At 41.6% G+C, this 19,756-nt stretch overlaps 1 protein-coding gene across 2 annotated transcripts; it reads right to left on the bottom strand.

Moving 5' to 3' along the window:
• Nucleotides 1-1,799: 1,799 nt before the first annotated feature.
• Nucleotides 1,800-18,753, bottom strand: CNOT8 (CCR4-NOT transcription complex subunit 8). Of its 2 annotated transcripts, none has more exons than XM_041750599.1 (7): nucleotides 18,406-18,753; nucleotides 12,328-12,508; nucleotides 10,559-10,752; nucleotides 6,443-6,604; nucleotides 5,755-5,899; nucleotides 4,913-5,023; nucleotides 1,800-3,308 (listed from the first exon to the last, which is right to left on the bottom strand). In XM_041750599.1, the coding sequence occupies exons 2-7, from the start codon at nucleotides 12,442-12,444 to the stop codon at nucleotides 3,159-3,161; spliced, it is 879 nt and encodes a 292-aa protein (XP_041606533.1). In that variant the 5' UTR covers nucleotides 12,445-12,508; nucleotides 18,406-18,753; the 3' UTR covers nucleotides 1,800-3,158. The 2 variants fall into 2 exon arrangements, with proteins under 2 accessions (XP_041606533.1, XP_041606532.1); XM_041750598.1 differs by having other exon boundaries at nucleotides 18,442-18,753.
• Nucleotides 18,754-19,756: the final 1,003 nt, after the last annotated feature.

Here is a 19,756-nt window from a genome sequence, read left to right as displayed (position 1 = left end):
GTTAGTGGAAAAAAGATCATCTTGCAGGGCTCAAGAGGCCCTGCCTGATCCTACCTTTTACCCCTTGGCTTCCTGTCTTTACTCTCATCCGTGCTTCTAGATTCCACCCACACTGGTCTCTTAGGCTGTCGGAACTACCAAGTTTTCTTTTCACTTCAGTGGTTTTGCCCAGGTTGTTCTTTTGCCTGGTCCATCTGTACCCATCTCTTAGATCTCAGCTGAAATGTCCCTTCTTGAAAGACTGTCCCTGAACCTCCACCTAAAGGACATCAGTATCATACTTTACAGCTCACAAATTGTATTTTTGTGAATTATGCTTTCTTGTAACACAGATTGTAAATTCCAATGAGGGTAGAGATGATGTCTTCCATGTGCTATTTCATTCCTAGCACCTATTTACAGTGTCTAGTATCCAGTAGGTGCACAATGGAAACTTACGGGCTGAATAAATTAGGAAATTGAAAGAACATTCATTAGCAGCTTAGTCTTAAAAGACTAAACTGAGTTCACTCATACCAGCACTAGCTGATAATTAGGCTTGTAGTTGGTAGTCAACCCTACAGGTTAGCAGAACACAAATTTAAGAACATTGGAAGTTTATGTGGAGGGGCTTGAATTCACCCATAATTAGCATTCTCTGGTTACTCTCTATGGGACCTCCCTTTCTGAGCATAACCACTGAACAAAACCACCCTACATGCACTCATATATACATATTCAAGGCAAAGTTCTTGCCAACTCTACTAGGCTTGTGCCCTTTCTTTAGCAACACTTTAATAAACTTTTTGTCTCCCATGCAATGATCAGACCCTCCCCTGCCCCCAACACTTGAGTTCCTCAACCCTTCATCTCAGCATTTCTCCTGGACACAGAAGTCCATCCTCAACTGTGGCAAAGATAAATTCTCTATTTGAATCTAAATTTAGGACATCTGGGGGTGCCTGGGTGGCTCAGTTGGTTAAGTGTGTGCCTTCAGCCAGGTCATGATCCCAGGGTCCTGGATGAACAGGGCCCTCTCCTGCTTACCTCTGTGCATGTACTCTGTGAAATAAATAAAATCTTGAATAGATAAATTTAGAACATCTGTGCAGGCCCCACAGTCACTGGTATGCCAAAGAACTTGGTTGAGAACCACTGACCTTGACCTATGCTGCTTTTACCACAAATCAGTGATAAATAACCTCTCTTCCTATATGTGAACATCCCAGTGAAAAGCCTAGATCTGCTCCTATACCAGACTTCTTAAAAGTCCTTGTTTTGTGCCAACAAGAAGGGTTGGAAATGGTCTGGAGCCAATTCCACAATACCAGAAGATCAACTTGTCTTAAAAGTTCACTAATTAAAAAGCTAATCCACCAAATGTAATGGAGTGGTCCCAGGACAGAATTGCTTTTCTTAAGATTTTATTTATTCATGAGAGATACAGAGAGGCAGAGACATAGGCAGAGGGAGAAGCAGGCTCCATGCAGGAAGCCAAATGTGGGACTCGATCCCGGAACCCCAGGATCACACCCTGAGCCAAAGGCAGACACTCAACCTCTGAGCCACCCAGGCATCCCCCCAGGACAGAATTAAAACTAGTTTTCCTAGTAAGGCTGGATAATCAGGGTTATGAAGAGACAATTCCATTTACACAGTTGGTCATTAAAAACTTCCTACAAAGTGAGACACTTTATATGCAAGCCAACTTGTGGGAAATAGAGACAAGAGTCTGGAACCGGACAAGATTTTTTAGTCACTGACCACAATGACCATCTTCTACAGCCAGCAACTAACAGGTATGAAAGACCAAACCTTCATGCCAGTGGTTAAAAAGAAATCTTTATTTTACAAAATTAAAAACATAAATAATATTTACAAGCATCTTAAATACCAGCTTATAATACTTGACATTTTCGAATCATTTGAAATTGAGTTTTCCATAAGCTTTTAAAATGTAAGAGTAATCATTCACTTCAGTGAGTTACCAGTTTTCATTTCCACCATTTCAAAGGAGTTTTTGGTTTTTCTAAATTGTCCATATTGTAGTCATTCAAAAAACAATACAATGTACTTTTTAAATGACTAGTTTAAAAAAAAAATCAGTCCTGAGCTTCCTACCCCAGATGTGGGATACTACTCCAAGAGAACTAACCAATTTCCTTACTGCCCTGTTTACATGTACCACTATTAATTTTTTAAAGACTCACATTCCTGGTACTCATATAATCAGTCTCCCTAACTTCTCCTCAGGTTTGCTGAAAGGAAAAGCAGGGAGAACAAAGAGATGTGGGAAAACACAGATGACCATCTGAAATCACATTACTGAAAATATAAGACTTGTCCAAAATTCTGATCTTATTTTCATCCAGGAACAAATCCAGGATATTTTATTATATTAAAACTTAAAATGATTTCAAATGATAGACATTTACCAAATTTCAGTGGCACAATGGAACACAGACTTAAAGAAGCGTAAAGTGGTTAACTTAATATCCATTCTGGAGTTCCTCACGAATAAAGGGTAGACAGATTCAGGCGAATTTTATCTTTAATAAAAGTTTTCATTATCTGGTCTTCAAAATTTCAGCAGAGTAATTCATTTCCACATGATAGCACATAATGAAAAAGTAACAAAGTATGAGAAAAACAAATGTTCTAGAAAAGGGTCCAAAAAAAAAAAAAACAGAAAAGAAGTTAAAGACATCTATAACTCACTTCACAAAAACACCATTTTGTTCCACTTTCCCTGGAAGCCCTCAGCTCAGCTGAGAATCACATCAAAAAGTCTTCCTCCTCAGAGATTAGTAACTGATTCAAAAGAAGATGACAACAGGTAAGAGTTATATTTTTTTTACTAGTTTGTTTCTGACTTGTCCTGGATATTTAAAAAAGTGTCAAATGAGCCATGGATGCTGGTGGCAGGAAGCAACTGGAGAGAGGCTTGGGGATGAGGAATAGGGAAGACTTTGTTTACAAATTCAGAGTAAACTCCCCTCTTCTGGATCTAAAATAAAGACATCTTTTGTCTTCAATACAACAAAAGTCTTTCTGTCAACGGAGATGGTAGGTACAGTCTGCTCAAAAGAAGCATTTTCTCCTGGGGAGGAAGATAAGTACACAGACAGCATATAAGCACCACTCTGGGATCAGGCCCGCCCGGCAGAGCCTCGCCGCCATCACTGCTGCATGTTGTTGATGATAGCCAGGATGCTCATCTTCTCCTGGGCAGAGTCCACATCCTCATTCTGCTTCTGCGCCACTCCTGTGCCTAGGCCATAGAGCCGCCCACAGTACTTGGCATCATCAATACTGTCCTCAAAAAACAACTGCAGGATAGGACAGAGAACCCATGGTGAGAATTATGCCAAGAGTCATGCCAAGGCTCAACACTAGTCCATCAGCACCTCCCAGCTGTCTTCAAGCCTTGAAAATCTACCCAACTAGAAAGTTAACTTCATAAAGGCTCCAAATCTCTCCTATACATAGGCTCTCCTTTCTGAACAGACTTCTACTCTCCATGAGTTCTTTTACTGTCAGGATCTGGGTGGTGCTGCAGCTGTTTATAACAGCCACCTCCACCTCCTCTCTTCTCTTTAACAAGCAGTGCAGTGGTTAAGAGCCTGGGTCTCATCGTGTGACCTTCACTGCTCCTCCAGCCATAGTTCCCTATCTATAATACGGATGCTATAATAGTAGGCTGTTACAAGTGAGATACTGGATATTACACACTTCAGCAGAGTACCACAACCCTGGCCCTACTGGGCAGGATAATTCCTTGTTGGGGGGCATGTAGGGGAGCTGTCCAGTGTACTATGTAGTACTGTAGAATGTTTAACGGTGTCCCTGGCCAGTAGTGGGCCTCCCCTCTGCTGCTCCAGATTGTGACAACCAAAAAACCAAAAAACGTCTCCAGACATCGCCAAAGGAACCTCAGGGAAGCATGATGCCACCAGCTTTGTTCTTTCTCAAGACTGTTTTGGCTATTTGATGTCTTTTGTGGTTCCACACAAATTTTAAGATTATTTGTTCTATTTCTGAAAAATGCCACTGAAGTTTTGACAGAGATTGCAATGAATCTGCAGACTGCTTTGAACAGCATGAGCGTTTTAAGAATATGAATTCTTCTAATCCATGAGCACCATATATCTTTCCATTTATTTGTGCTTTCTTCAAATTCTTTCATCAATACCTTATAGTTTTCAGGATATAGGTCTTTTACCTCCTTGGTTAAATTTATTCCTAGGCAGTTTATTCTTTTTGATGCAGTTGTAAATGGGATTCTTAATTTCTTTCTGATAGTTCATTATTAATATACAAAAACACAAGGTATTTATATATTGATTTTGTATCCTGAAATTTTACTGAATTCATTTCTTAGTTCTAAGAGCTTTTTGGTGGGCTTTTTAGAGCTTTCTATGTATATTACCATGTCATCTGAAAATAGTGACAGTTTTACTTCCTCCATTCCAATTTGGATCCCTTGTATTCCTTTTTCTTGCCTAATTACTCTGGCTAGGACTTCCAACACTATGTTGAATAAAAGTGGCAAGAGTGTGCATGCTTGTGTTGTTCCTGATCTTACAGGAAAACTTTTCAGCTTATCACCGTTGAGTATGTTAGCTGCCAGACATTTGACAATTCACAGATCTTAAGCATAAAATAAGTGAGTGTTCAAACAAATGTGTTCATATTAGAGAAACCAGAAGGAAAGCAAGAATGAGAACTGCTAAGAACACCAAGTACATGTCTAGACTTGTGTGTGCTGAGGAGCCTTCATTTCAGGATGCGTCTTTGCCTCTCAAACTACATTTAAAGTACTGAACATCAAAACAAACAAAACAACTGCTTTCAAAGTGATCACCAACTTCCATCAGAACTACAAATTTTCAACATATCTCAGCCCACATAGATAACCCACCTCCCTCCTTACCTCTTTCATTCTGAAGAATGCCATTCCTGTCAGCAGCGAGTCTGAGCCTGCCTGGTGCTGCCTTCCAATTCTCTGCAAATCCAATTGATCAGCAACTTCCTGAAGACCACCCTGCAGATATAAAGAAAACAAAGATAATATTTCAGACCCACCACTCCTCTACTAGAGTAAACTAAGTCCACTTTTTAGTTTAATTCTTTCAGTGAAGACACGTGGGAACCAGTCATTTACTAAGGTCTTATCCTAGCAATATCCCCTTATTAGCCCTCCAAACAATACACTGATATAGATCACTTTTCACTCTTTTCTTTTATATACCATTAATTGTGTCAGACCTCTGCCCTGTTTTAAAGTCTGTTTTAAAACAAAACTGAGGAAATAGTAAACTACTAATGCAATTCTACACAGAAAATCTCATGTCAACAACTTATTAAGGTGCTAAGTTCTCAAACGATCTGGGTTGAGAACCCCTCTAAGAAAAAAAAAAAAAAAAAGAACCCCTCTGAGAGGCTGGTACACTACAGACCCCATCCCTAACAAACTGTATACATGCCTCATGTTGCCAACTGTTTCACTCATTTTGTGGGCCCTAAAAATGAAGAACGCCTCCCTCAGGATAAGAAAGGCAGAAGGCCCAGATTAAAGCCATTCACCACACAAATCCCTGTGCCAATCAGTTCTATATACACCCTCTCCAGCACAATGTTGGCACCTAGCAGGCATTGAAGAATGCCTAAGTAGCAACAAATAAAAAATAATTTTATTTCCAAAAATAGTGATAAAGCAAAATACAAGTTGATCTTTTTGTTGTTGTTATCAATATTAAGAAAAATACTGTGTACCTTAAGATTTTTGCAACTCTTCATCAGGTATTTCACATCATAAATGGATGGGAAAAAAAGGTTCAGAATATGAAAGAATTCATGTTCTTCTTCTGGCAAACGAGAATCCGTAAGTAACTTTACCATGTAGCCAAAATCATAGCCACTACAGGAGAGAATGAGGCAACATGGTAAAAAAAAAAGCAGCAGTTACCAGGCCCCAGAGTTCAACTGCTTCACTTCTCAAAACTTAATGATGCCACACCATGTGAGTAACTTTCAGTCTTCCAAACTAGTTTATCCTACTGTAATCTGAAGTTTCCCTTAAACAAAACCAGACTAATAAAGAGAGGCATATAAGAGTACCCACGGGGTTACAAATGTGGGTTTTATTCATCATAAACTTCAGGCCAGACATTTAAAGGACAAGAAAAAGATGATCAAGTGCTTTGATCCCCCACCCCATCCTCCATCTTTCCACTTGGAATGTACCCACTGATAACCAAATGACAGAGCCTACTACTGTGTGAAACAAACAAGAATGAGCTCCAAAGTATTTTTTGAAAAACAAACATGGGCACGTTACCATCTGAACTTCATAACTGTTTCGTAATTGACCAAAAGAAGAGAGCCAAAAGGACTGCAGAAGTAACAAGAATGTAATTCCCTGCTCCCAAAGCAAGAGAAATACACATTTTCTGGGACTAACCTATGAAATGAAAGCCATTTGACGTTGTCACAGAGAACCACCCCTGACGTCATAAGCAGCTCTGCAAAGTGCAATGTGTCAATTCCTTCCTCTTCATGCTTCTGAAATTGCAGTCCTGAGTTAGCAAGGAGATCTATGGAATCCTGGGAGTACATGTCCTCTCTAAAAAAGAAGGTATCACTTCTTAGCTGATGGATAATCTAAGAGTAGTGGGTAGCAATATTAACATCACCTTATTAATGAACAAGTATTACTGAAATGAAGAGACCAATTCATTTTTTCCAGTATTCAGCAAGCATTCAAAATAAATAATCTTATCTCTGTGGCAGATGGAAAAGTGAGACTTGCCCTCACAAAATAAGTTTCTTAATCATAAAAGATGAACATTTCCCCACTGCTTACAGAAAAACAGAATCAACCAATACAAAAATATGTAAAATAGTGACTCCTGGGTGTCTTCAGTGGTTGAGCATCTGTCTGCCTTCGGCCCAGGGCGTGATCCTGGATCAAGTCCCACATCAGGCTTCCTGCATGGAGCCTGCTTCTCCCTCTGCCTATGTCTGCCCACCCCCCACCCCCCCGCCTGTCTCTCATGAGTAAATAAATATATAAAATCTTTAAAAAATATATGTAAAATACTAGAAAAATTTTTTAAATGTTCTTATAATATAGTTACATCATAGAAATAACTTTTAACTCAGTTCTTAGATCCTTGAAGACTGTTTTCTCTACCTATACATACGCACCTTCATCCCTACATCTACACAGCACAGCACAGCCCATCTTTCCAGACCAATGCTCATAGATAGACCACATCCTTTGCAACTCTGGCATAATATTCTACTGCAAAGATACATCCATCAATTTAAACAGAAAAATATTTATAATACTATATATCACAAAAGGAGGGAAATAAATTATGTAACTCCTTTTCCACTAGATTTCACTGTTTTTTTTTCCCTTCATTTGTTTTTCACATAAACTTAGGAAAGATAAGTAGGAAAAAAAGAAAACAAACACAATCTTAAGTGTTTTCTTACTAAATTAAAACCAGTGTTGAATCACATTGTTCTGTTTCACCTAAAACAAGCACTATTTTAAGCACATACATAACTCTACAATAAAAACAATCTTTATTTTCTTTTGTGTATTAATTACCATCAAGGTATAAATAACAGGTTTTGGCAATAGACTAAAAAAAAATGCTGTTAAAGGAAAGATCCAGATCATCTCCCCAAATTATTTTTGAACCTCAAAGAAATTTCCAATGTACATGAACAATCAAAAAACTATTCCTGAGCTATCAAATGCTCCTGGTGCTGTTAAAGCAGTACTTGAGAATTGTGGCCCAATAAGAAATACACTAAAACTACCTCATACAAAATTCAAAATGATAGTCTACCCTAAATTTTCCCCTTAAAAAATTACATCATTCTTGGATGCCTGGGAGGCTGTCAGGTAAGCATCCAACTCTTCATTTTGGCTCAGGTCATGATCTGAGCCCATCAGGCTCTGCACTGGACAAATAGACTGCTTAAGATTCCCTCTTTCCCTCTCCCTGGGCCCCTCCCCAACCCTCCCCTGTGTGCACATGCATGTGTGCATGCATGCTCTCTCTCTCTCTTAAATAAAAAAACAATTACATCATCCTCAAAAAATTAAAAACAGAACTACCAAATGATCCAGCAATCTCACTTCTGGATATATATCCAGAAGAATTAAAAGCATGGTTGTGAAGATGTTTGCACATCCATGTTAGTAGCAACACTACTCCCAACAGTCAAGAGATGGAAACAACTTACATGTCCATCAATGGATGAAGAGATAAACAAAATGTGGTCTAAATATACAATGAAATATTATTCAGTCCTAAAAAGGAAGGAAATCCTGCAACATGCTACAACATGGATGAACTTTAAGGATATCATGCTAAGTGAAATACGCCAGCCACAAAGCAACAAATACTGTATGATTCCATTTATAAAGAGGTATCTAAAACAGTCAAATTCACAGAAATAGAAAGTAGTATTATGGTGGTTCACTAAGATCTGGGGAAGAAGCAAAAGAAGAGTTGTTTAATGGGTACAGAGTGTCAGATTTGCAAGATGAGAAAGTTCTGGAGGTCTGCTTTACAACAATGCAAACATTTTTTTTTTTAAGACTTTATTTATTTATTCATGAAAGACGGGGGGGGGGGGGGGGGCTGGAGGGGAGGCAGAGAGAACAGGCTTCCCGTGAAGCAGGGAGCCCGACGACGTGGCACTCGATCCCAGGACCCCAGGATCACGACCCCAGCCAAAGGCAGATGCTTAACCAACTGAGCCACCCCGGCACTCTATAATGAAAACATATTTAACACAACTGAACTGCATGGGGATCCCTGGGTGGCTCAGCAGTTTAGCGCCTGCCTTGGGCCCAGGGTGTGATCCTGGAGACCCGGGATTGAGTCCCACATCGGGCTCCCTGCACGAAGCCTGCTTCTCCCTCTGCCTGTGTCTCTACCTCTCTCTGTGTGTCTCTCATGAATAAATAAATGAAATCTCTAAAAAAAAAAAAAAAAAAAACATGCACAACTGAACTGCAGACTTAAAAATGGTTGAGATGGTAAATTTTACGTGTTTTCTACACCTTTTTAAACATCAAAATTCACCCAATATCAAATAGGCTTCAGTTTCAACTACTTTTAATTAACATCTACTCCTTATTTCCTTATTTCTTCTATGATGAAATACTGTTTTTTAGATAAGGAAACTGAATTACAGAAGGTAAAATTACCTACTCCAAATCACCTAGATGAAAAAGGGCAGAACTGCAATTCATCTCCTAAGTGGACAAAAACTTTACTTTTTCATTTTAAACAGCCTTTCTAAGCTATAATTCACGCACTAAACATTTACTCATTTAAAGTATACACTTCAGGAGCACCTTGGTGGCTGTCAGTTAAGTGACCAACTCTTGATTTCCACTTAGGTCATGATCTCAGGGTCATGAGATGCACCTGGCTGTCTACCCTCCACATGGAATCTGCGTCTCTCTCCCTCTTCCTCTGCCCCTCCAGCTTCCACCTCCCCCCCACCACCACACACACACTCTCTCAAATAATTTTTTGAATTCTTAAAAATATACAATTCAATCACTTTTAGTATTTTCAGAGTTGTGCAACCACCACCACAGCCAATTACAAACCATTTTATCACTTCAAAAAGAAAACCTATATCCATAATGCAATCACTCCCCACTATACCCCATAATCTCAACAGCACCCTGAACAACAACTAAGCTATTCTGACTCTATAAACTTGCCTATTTTGAACATTTCATATAAACAGAATCCTACAGTACATGGTCTTTTGTGTCTGGCTTCTTTCCCTTAGCATGTTTTCAAAGCACATCAATGTACAACATGTATTAGTACTCCTTTCGTTTTTACTGTCCAATAACATTCCAATAATATTGCATGGATATACCATATTTATTTTATCCAATCACCAATTCACAGACATTTGGATTGTTTCCACTTTGGGGCCTTTACAAATAATGCTGTTACAAACATTCACATACAAGTTTTTATATGGATATTATGTTTTCATTTCTCTAGGGCATATGCCTAGAAGTGGAATTGCTGGGTCATATGGTAACTCTACGTTTAACCTTTTGAGAAACTGCCTGTTTTCCAAAGAGGCTATACCATTTTACTTTTCCAATAGCAATGTATGAGGGTTCTAATTTCTCCACCCTTGCCAACATTTGTTCTTCTATCTTTTTTATTATAGCCACCTAGTTGGTATAAAGTAGCATCTCACTGTACTTTTGATTTGCATTTCCCTCATGACTAATAATGGTGACCATCTTTCCCTAAGTTTATTAGCCATATCTGTATCTTCTTCGGAGAAATGTCTTCAGCTCTGATGCCCATTTTCAACTGGGTTGTTTTTTTACTGTTGACCTCTAAGAGTTCTTTAAGAGGGACTTTACTTTCTGAGATCCTTATTTCATTCTCTAGTTTATTACTGTATCCAACCCTTACCTGGTTTTCAAAACTTTATATTAATGAAATCAGTCTGCACAAAGGTAGCAGATCTAAGAATAATACTGAGAAATGTCTCAGATACTTACGTAAGGTTAAATTTGAAGTTGAACTGCCAAGTATTGATTCCAGAAGGATATTCTCCCTTTTCGTTTGTGAATGTAAGGCCCAGCTGGATAATTTTTAAAAGGTCAACATTGCACCGTAAAAGCTGATACTGGTAATCTATGGAACTACGAAATTCACCAATTGGTCGTACCACAACACCTGGAAATTCTGTGTCCTAGAAAAGGAAAAGGTCTCTCATCATAAGGTTTCACAAAACAGGGGATGCTGAAATGATCATTCATTAATAAAAATTTTCTTAATTTATGTAAGTTACGTGACAAGACCCAAGCTTAGGCGCAAAAATCTTTATTAAAATACTGATCTCAGGGCACTTGGGTGGTTCAGTTGGTTAAGCGTCTGCCTTCAGCTCAGGTCATGATCCCAGGGTCCCAGGATCACCTAGCCCCACATCAGGCTCCCCACTCAGCAAAGAGTTTGCCTCTCCTCCTCCCTCCACCTGCCATTCTGCCTACTTGTGCACTTTCTCTCTGATAAAGAAATAAAATCTTTTAGAACAAATACTGATCTCATTGATGTCTATACCAGGAGTACTAGAATAATGAAGTTTTGCATAGCAACCTGGAGATCACAGGCAGGATGTGAGTAAGAGTAGCTAACTACAGATCAATTAAGAATGCTCTAGGGCAGCCCAGGTGGCTCAGTGGTTTGGCGCCTGCCTTCGCCCAGGGTTTGATCCTGGAGACCCAGGATCGAGTCCCAAGTCGGGCTCCCTGCGTGGAGCCTGCTTCTCCCTCTGCCTGTGTCTCTGCCTCTCTCTCTCTCTGTGTCTCTCTCATGAATAAAGAAAATCTTTAAAAAAAGAATGCTCTAGGTGCACCTACAGTGAATTTAAAAAGTCTTGGTTGAGAACAATGCATAATTAAAATACAAATAGAGTGAAATTAAACAGCCATTCAGAAAAAAACAATAGTTACATTTACCTTGGGTAAAAAGCCTGGAAGGAGATCACAGACAGTTTTAAATACAAGGCTAAAGACTTAATGCTTATGAATAATGGAGACTAGAGCAAACTAGATGGTGTATGCCTCCTCTAGAAGAGGCTCTTAATATCACCATGACACATATCTGCCTCTCTGGCCACTCAATGTCAGGCAGGAATGTGGATCCTTTAATGCCAGATCTTCCCCTTTTTTTCCAGAGATGCCAGAAATCTGGATCTTTAAAAGAGATCTCTTGGGACACCCGGGTGGCTCAGCGGTTGAGCACCTGCCTTCGGACCAGGCCCAGGGCATGATCCTGGAGTCCCAGGATCCAGTCCCACATCCCACATCGGGCTCCCTGCGGGGAGCCTGCTTCTCCTTCTGCCTATGTCTCTACCTCTCTCTCTCTCTATCTGTATCTCTCATGAATAAATAAAATATTTTTTAAAAATTTAAAAATTAAAAAAAAAAACTCTTAATTTCTACACGCTGATAAATAATTTTTAAAAACCATTTATAAACACTGTCAAATTCACCATATCTGTGGAATAGATGTACCTGATGGGCTGATATAACTCCTGCCTTAAACACTATTAAACACAAAATAACATTACAAAAAAATCTAAGACACTAGAGGTTACATCCTTCTCAGACACACTGGCTACTTTGATGTTTCATAAAAGCATTACAACCTTCCACCAAGTTGAATTTACCATGGCTTTAATGTTATCCTTTCTTTCAAAATCTCACATTGAACATTCCCTAAGTCCATAACAGAAGGTTGAGTCAAACAGAGTTGAGCTCTTTACCATGGCAATATAACTGTAACTGAGCACAATTTCTCGGATCTTCCTCATCTCTTCTTCTAGATTGCTGGCCCAGACTTCACAGATAACTTGGCTATTCTCCACAAGTGCTGCAGGCATCTTGAAGAAACTTCAGCCTCTTTCAGCTGACTCTGTTAGAGGGCAAGTCAATGCTTGATCTGATCTAGATTCAGAAACATATTTTGAAATCACATAAATGTACACACTTGCATAATGTCAACAAAACAAAGATATCAAAAAAATTACTTCATCAGTTTAAGCTAAAACATTAAGACTATTACACTTACATTCATGCTCCATTTTATACAGTGGGGAAACCTGCCTTTGTCAAGACAGAGATACACACACACACACAATTCGTTAACCCTAAGAAACTAAAATTTTACTTCAGAAATCTGAAGAAACTGGGGTTCCTGGCTGGCTCAGTTGGTACACATGTGACTCTTGATCTCAGGGTTGTAAGTTTGAGATCCATGTTGGGTGTAGAGAGTACTTAAAAACAAAATCTTTAATGGAGTGCAGCTCAATCGGTTAAAAGTCTGCCTTCAGCTCAGGTCAGGATCCCAGGGTCCTAGGAACAACCCACAATTGCTCCCTGCTCAGCAGGGGTCTCCTTTTCCCTCTGCACTCCTCCTATTTGTGTTCTCTCTCCCTCTCAAATAAATAATATTGAAAGAAAGAAAAGAAAGAAAGAAAGAAACCTTTGCCCAAGCTGCCCATTAGCACAAAAGTGAAAGTACTACCCTAAACCAGTATTTGAGCCCTTTTCAGACTACCTAAAGACTAAAATATGCCCCAGTAACCACAAATATTCCCTTATCTGTGACTCTCACATCACTTTCCACAGACTAAATCATGGAAACATTTTTAAAGGAATCACTTTAGCCAGTTTAAATGTACCTGGATCTCTGAAAGCCTGAAAGAATGCAGATCTGAACTTTCACACATTAAGTTTTAACAACTATAGAGTGAATACAGTCATGGGACTCCTCCTTCTGCCCCTATAAAAGGGGAAATTCTTTTTCTCTATAGTCCAAAAGTCATATATAACTAGAAGCAACTAACTAATTTAATATAGTGCCTCGTTAGATTTGTACAAATACATCATGAAGTGATGCTAATTTGGACCTTTAACCACCACAATGAAAATAGGAATTGGGATTAATGTCTACTTTTAAACACATAATAATACAAAGAAACTAAGCAATTCAACAACAGGAATAGAGAAAATGGCAAGTACAAATAATTCAACCAGACAGCATGAGATATAGTACATATTCTGGGAAGAACTGTGGAGGGGCACAGTATTCTTCAAGATAAAACTCATCATGATTCAGCTGCAGAGTAATGTTTTTATTATAATAATGAGATGCTTAGTTATAAAAAGACCAAAAGGAGCTTATCATAATAGCCTTTATTTAAAAAGGTGACCCTACCACATGGATCAACACAGTATAAGAATAGCTCCATTATATAGATATATATTTAGAGGAAAATTCCTAGAAACAGTAAAATGAATCTTCGCTTCCTACTTTCAAGATAGGCAGATACAAAAGTAAGAATCTAGATCAAAACAAAATTGTCGCTCTCAAATGTCATTTCTCTGAGAAACTTCTCAGAAAACTGATTTGTTGGTTTGTCGGCAAACCTAAAAGATTCCATTTATTCAAGGTACCCTACACTTCAACAGACATTTCTCTGAAATTATAATATACTGACTATAATTACTCTAAAATTTAAGTAGACTGTGGTAACTTCCTGACAAATTATGGGTGGACAGTTCTTCAAGGCAGAAACCATTTCTTCTTGTTTCAGTCTTGTACATGACGAGCATGAATTCAATGAACAAATAAAAAACATCCAAAAGGAGAAGTTCAAAATGAGTGTGGAGTGAATTCCACAATACGACCATAATTAAGCAAATGTTAGGACTCTGATTAGATTCTAAACTGTGTTTAAGGTTTTCCCCGAAAAAACAGCACAAAGCCATTTCTATGTCCATTAATGTTAAATCAGTACCACTTCACTTCCTCATTTTCCTAACTTAAACAATGCACTTCCTTTTCGGTGTCATTTCAAACACAACCATAAACTACTTTAGGGGAAGTGGTTATGACTGTGAAGACATTTCCATAAAAGCAGCAGCAAAAGGGACCCAAGCAAAAAACATGCCTTTGGTCTCCATGCAGAAAAGAACAGGCTTATAAAGAAGACAAATTAGGTATTTACACTAAACCCTAGAACCAGGCTCCCCAGCTAAGCTTTTAAGGTCGTGTCAAAAGAACTCAGGAAACAATCTGAAGAGGCTTCCTCCGGTCAAAGAAAAGATAACATAAACACCATTATGAATATTCACTACAATGTCTTCAAATTTCCTAAGACAGTTCACTATGAACTCATGGATTTAAACCTAAGAAAATAAACTTTCTTGGTTACCAATGGAGAATCCTAGTTAATTTATTTTTTAAAATATGTATCTTGTCTTTCCTATATAAAATGTACTAAAGAGTTGAGGGAAAGTTACTTTTAATAGAAGTTACAAAGCTAACAAATCTGGAATGATAGAGTATTACTGTTTTGTAGCTCCTAAAGAATTCATAGATCTGGGAAATAATCATAATGGCATCTATATGGAATATCCAGAAAAGGTAAATTTATAAAGGCAGAAAGCAGACTATATAACAGTGGGATGGGCATGGGAATTAACTATAAATAGCAAGAGGTATCTTATTGAGGTGATGGAAAGGTTACCAAACTCAACTACCTGATGACTACACAACTCTGTGAATTTACTAAAAACTGCTGAACTCTACATTAAAATGGCTTTTACATTAAAATACTTATTATATTAAAATAAGTTTTTGGGCACCTGGGTGGCTCAGTGGTTGAGCATCTGCCTTTGCCTCAGGTCGTGATCCCAGGATCCTAGGATGGAGTCCAGAATCTGGCTCCCTGCAGGGAGCCTGCTTCTCCCTCTGCCTATGTCCCTGCCTCTCTCTGTGTGTCTCTCATGAATAAATAAAATCCTTTTTAAAATAAATAAATAAATTATTTTTAAAATGGATGTTTTATAGTACCTAAACTATACTTCAATAAAGTTGTTAAAATATCACAATGGCTGTAATAACCACAAAAAGAGACAATCAGGTATTATGTGCCTCCGGACAGAATACATTACCACTATGAATAATTACCTTTGCCAAAAAATATATATATATATTAACTTGAGGGACAAGCGGATGGCTCAGTCAGCTAAGCGTTCCACTCTTGCTTTCGGTTTAGGTCATGATCTCAGGATCCTGGGATCCAACCCAGCAGCAGGATCCATGCTCAGTGGGAGTCGGCTTGGGAGTCTCAGCCTCTCCCTCTGTCCACTCTCCCGCCCCTTCACACTGTGAGTGCCTGCTTGCTCTCTCTAAAATAAATGTATTAAAAAAAAAAAAAATCTAACTTGAATCTGGCCAAACCTCTACACCAATTTACAGGAAATAAAGAGGACAGAGGAACATGTTAAATGACACCACAGAAAAACAATCCGCAAAATCCACAAACTACTGTGGGAAACTACAGAACAACCCAGCTTCTTCAATAAATTGCAATAAATAAAAGTAAAAGACTCTCAAGAGACATATCAACCAATCAAAATTTATAGACCTTAATTAGATCTTTAAACAAACTGTCAGAAAAATTTTTTTAAAACTAGACAAAGCCTAAACATGGCTGGTTTGGGGGTTTTTTTTTGTTTTGGTTTGGTTTGGGTTTTTTTTTTTTTTGCTTTTTTTTTTTTTTTTTTTTGCTTTTTTTAGGCGTTATATTGTCATGTTTTTTTTAAAAAGAGTCCTTATCTTTTAGAGATAATTTGAAATAGATATAGGTAACATGATAAAAAAAATGTGGGGTTCTGCTTCAAAGTTAACAGTGGAGAAACCTCATAACAACTTTGTACAGGTATCCTCCTCTACATTTTACAGATAACAACACTGAAATTCAGAGACGTTAATTTTATTTTTTTTAAAGATTTTATTTATCTTTAAGAAAGAAACAGAGAGAGAAAACAGAGACATAGGCAGTGGGAGAATCAATCCCAGCACCCTGGGATCACAACCTGATACAAAGGCAGACACACTCAACCACTAAGCCACTCAGGTGCCTCAGACATTAGTTGTAAAAGACACTATCATGAATTTGATTTCAAAGAAAAAAATTTTTTAAAAGCTAAGCCACTTTCAAAAAGCTAGCCCTTGTTACACATATCTGATAAATGCAGAACACAAGTGCAGACCACTTGCAAAAATATATAAGACGTCCTCACACCAAACCCTTATCTAGGAACACTGGGGAAATAGCTTCCAACTCCCAAAATGTAGTGCCACTCAAAAATTCAAACAGAACTGCATCATGCACAGTTAGCCTAGCATAAATTACCGAATATGCTACTCAAAGAGAAGAGAAATAACAATAAATGATGCCAGCAGTGTTGCCTGTAGCTTTCCACTCAGTGAGCACATGCTCCAGATGGGAATCACAAACATACTGTTCTGTTTGGTTAGTCTTCCTCCTTTTAAGCCTCTCATTGCCAGCAGGGCACAGGACACCTCACAGTGTGGATGGACTCTATCCCATTCAAGTATGTTTATTTGTGCAACACAGGCCCCAAAGGTAAGCTAATTACTTTGTCTGGGTTGCAATCAGAGAGACAGCAACAAGTTTGAAAGCTGAAGGAAAAACTGTGCTAGATTTACTGAGACACAGAATGGCCATCTACAGCTTTGCACCTTCCTAAGAAATTTTTAGGGATAACTATGATCACATGCAAAGTTTCCCTCACAGGCTGACTTTAAAACTTGACTCCCACTTGAGCTACTGCCCTCTATGGAAATCTGACTACCACCTAAGCTACTCCACTCTCTGTGAAAGCAAAATACCAGCACGGATACCTGTTGTTTCCCAGTACTGGATTGTCCCAGAAAGAAACGTCACACACAGGAATTACTGAGGTCCTTGCCTTGTGGCTCATCTGCAGTAAAGTCTGCACAGATCATTCTTGCTGACCTACAGTGCAAACTTCTCCAAAACAAAGCTCCTATTTACCCAGGAAAGCTCTAAAGAGCAACGGCGAATAAAGCCACCCGAAGACTTTTCTCTGCCACCAATCCAGAGGGTTAGGTCTTGCTGAGGAAAAGAACGTTTGGTGTTACCGGTTTTGTTTTGTTTAAGCCCAAGTGTGCAAGGAGACAATAAACACCACTTCCCCATTCTAGAGAACTGAACAAAGGCTTTGCCCGCGCAGGGATAAGATGGAAAAGGAAGTGGGAGCAAGTTAGAAGAAATGGCAGCTGCCTGGAAGAGGGTCCTCTCTCCTCCACACGGCCGCGGGGGCCCTCACCGTCCTCCATCACCCCTGCCCCCAAAACAGTGTCCGAGCCCAACTACCCCGGACTGAACCGCAGTTCAACCAGTTCCTAAAACCAGCCATGCGGTCCAGGCCTCCAGAGCAAGGGCTATGGTTCATACCCAGAACGGCAAAGAAAAGTTGTGGAGCCAAGAAGTGGGAGGCCCGCAAGGCTCCAAACTCAGGTCCTCTTCCTTACAGTCTCCCATCAGCATTCTCTCCCCGTCTGGATCCCTCTCCATCCCCAAACAACACTCATCCCGCCCCTTCCCTTGTACCCACCTCCCCCCCACCCCCACCCCCGCCCCAAAGCAAAGGGATTAAAATTACAGGCTTTCAGGCCAGAAAGACCTACGTCCGAACTCGGGCCACCAGCTAGCTGTGTGGCTTTGCATAAGTTACTAAACCTCTCTGGTGCCTCAGTTTTCCTATCTTGTGAAATGGGTTTAATAATATACGCCTCGAAGGACTGTAGCAGAGGCTAACAGAATGAAGCAAAGGAGGTGCTCTGCAACGTCCTGGCACATATCGCTAGAGCATCATCATTGCGTGGCAGTGGTTGGTACTGTTACCATTATCCGATGGGCCCTTTCCCTTTTCACACCCCCTGCCCCTCACTCACGCCCCCAGTCCCCTTCCTCCCCCAGGTCCTCGATGGCCTCCCTCACCTCACGCTCCTCTCTGCTAAGCGCGAGCCCGCTTACCCTGAGCAGCTGGGCCCGCGAAGCGCGGGCTGGCGGGCTGGCGGGCAGAGTCCCCCGGGAGCGGCGGCGGCGGCGGCGGCGGCCCCTGACCCGGCGCTCTCCTCCTGCCCCGGATCTGCTCCGGGAACCGAGCGGGCCAATGAGAGGGGCTCCTCCGTGCCCAGAGCGGCCTTACGCACGGCCCACCTAAAACACCAGGCCGGACCGCTCTACCCACTGGATCCTCCCGACTCGCCTGCTCCCTTAGCGTCACCGCAGACGCGCGCGGGCGCGCGCCTGGTCGTGCCTGCCCCTCCCCTTCTGCGCGCCCCGGCGCCTCCGAGCGTGTCCGCCCAGCCCGGGGGCAATGCGCAGGCGCGAGACGAAGAGGGCGCCCCGAAGACAGCGGGGCGGGGTGGCCTCGCAGGACGCATGCGGAACACGACCCGGGCCGGGCCTCGAAACGTGGGTTGCGCTGGCTCAATTCGATGAGCGAGCACCACAGCGCCTCGGTTCTCCTTCCGCGCGCCCGGGGGAGGGGCGTGGCCTAGGACGGGCGCCCGCCCGGGGGCGTGGCCTCGGCTCCGGAGGCCGCGGAAGGGGCGGAGGCCTTCGCATCAAATCTCCCAAATGGCGACGCCGCCTCCGCTCTGCTTTGGTAGACGGTTAAAATCCTTGGCCCGAGCGAGCTTTGAGGGGAGGCTGGCGGGGGCCGATGCTGCCGCCTGGACCCCCCACAGACCCATCTCTCGGCTTCCCTCCCGGGCAGCACCCAGACCGAGGCCAGGTGACGTCGGGCCGGGCCCGCCGCGTTGCTATAGCAACCGGCCAGCCAGGCCCGCTCGGGTTACCCTGAGGCTGGGCTCCGGGAGGGGGAGCGCCCGGCGTCCCCCGCCCCCCGAGGAGCCCGGCGACGGCGGACGCGAGGCCGGCCCCGCAGTTCTCCCGGCGGGAGCTGCTCGAGCCTCCACCTGCCTCCTGATCTGGATGCTGCTCGGGGAGGGCGGTCCGCAGACGCCTGTCGTCGGCAGCACCGGGGCCGCTCGGCAGCGCTGCGTCGCGGCCTCCCGCCTCGGGGGAGACAAAGCGCCGGCTCCCGCGCACCGCCGTCACCTCGAGCCGCTCGCCTCTCCCGCAGCGGCTCCGCCTGTGGTCCCTGAGGCAGCTGCGGACGGCCCGCAGCAGGGCTCTAGCCAAAGGAGGCGGCGGGTTTACTCCAAGTCTCGGGGCCTTCTTGCGTTTAACCGTTTCCTCCTAAGAGGATTCTTCAAAATCCTGCTTCCATTTCCGAGGCTCCAGGCCGACCAGCCTTCAGCGGCAATTTCAAACTGGATTC

This window comes from Vulpes lagopus, chromosome 3, assembly GCF_018345385.1.
Source record: "Vulpes lagopus strain Blue_001 chromosome 3, ASM1834538v1, whole genome shotgun sequence".
NCBI classification, from domain to species: domain Eukaryota; kingdom Metazoa; phylum Chordata; class Mammalia; order Carnivora; family Canidae; genus Vulpes; species Vulpes lagopus.
This window is presented reverse-complemented; position numbering and strand designations above follow the sequence as displayed.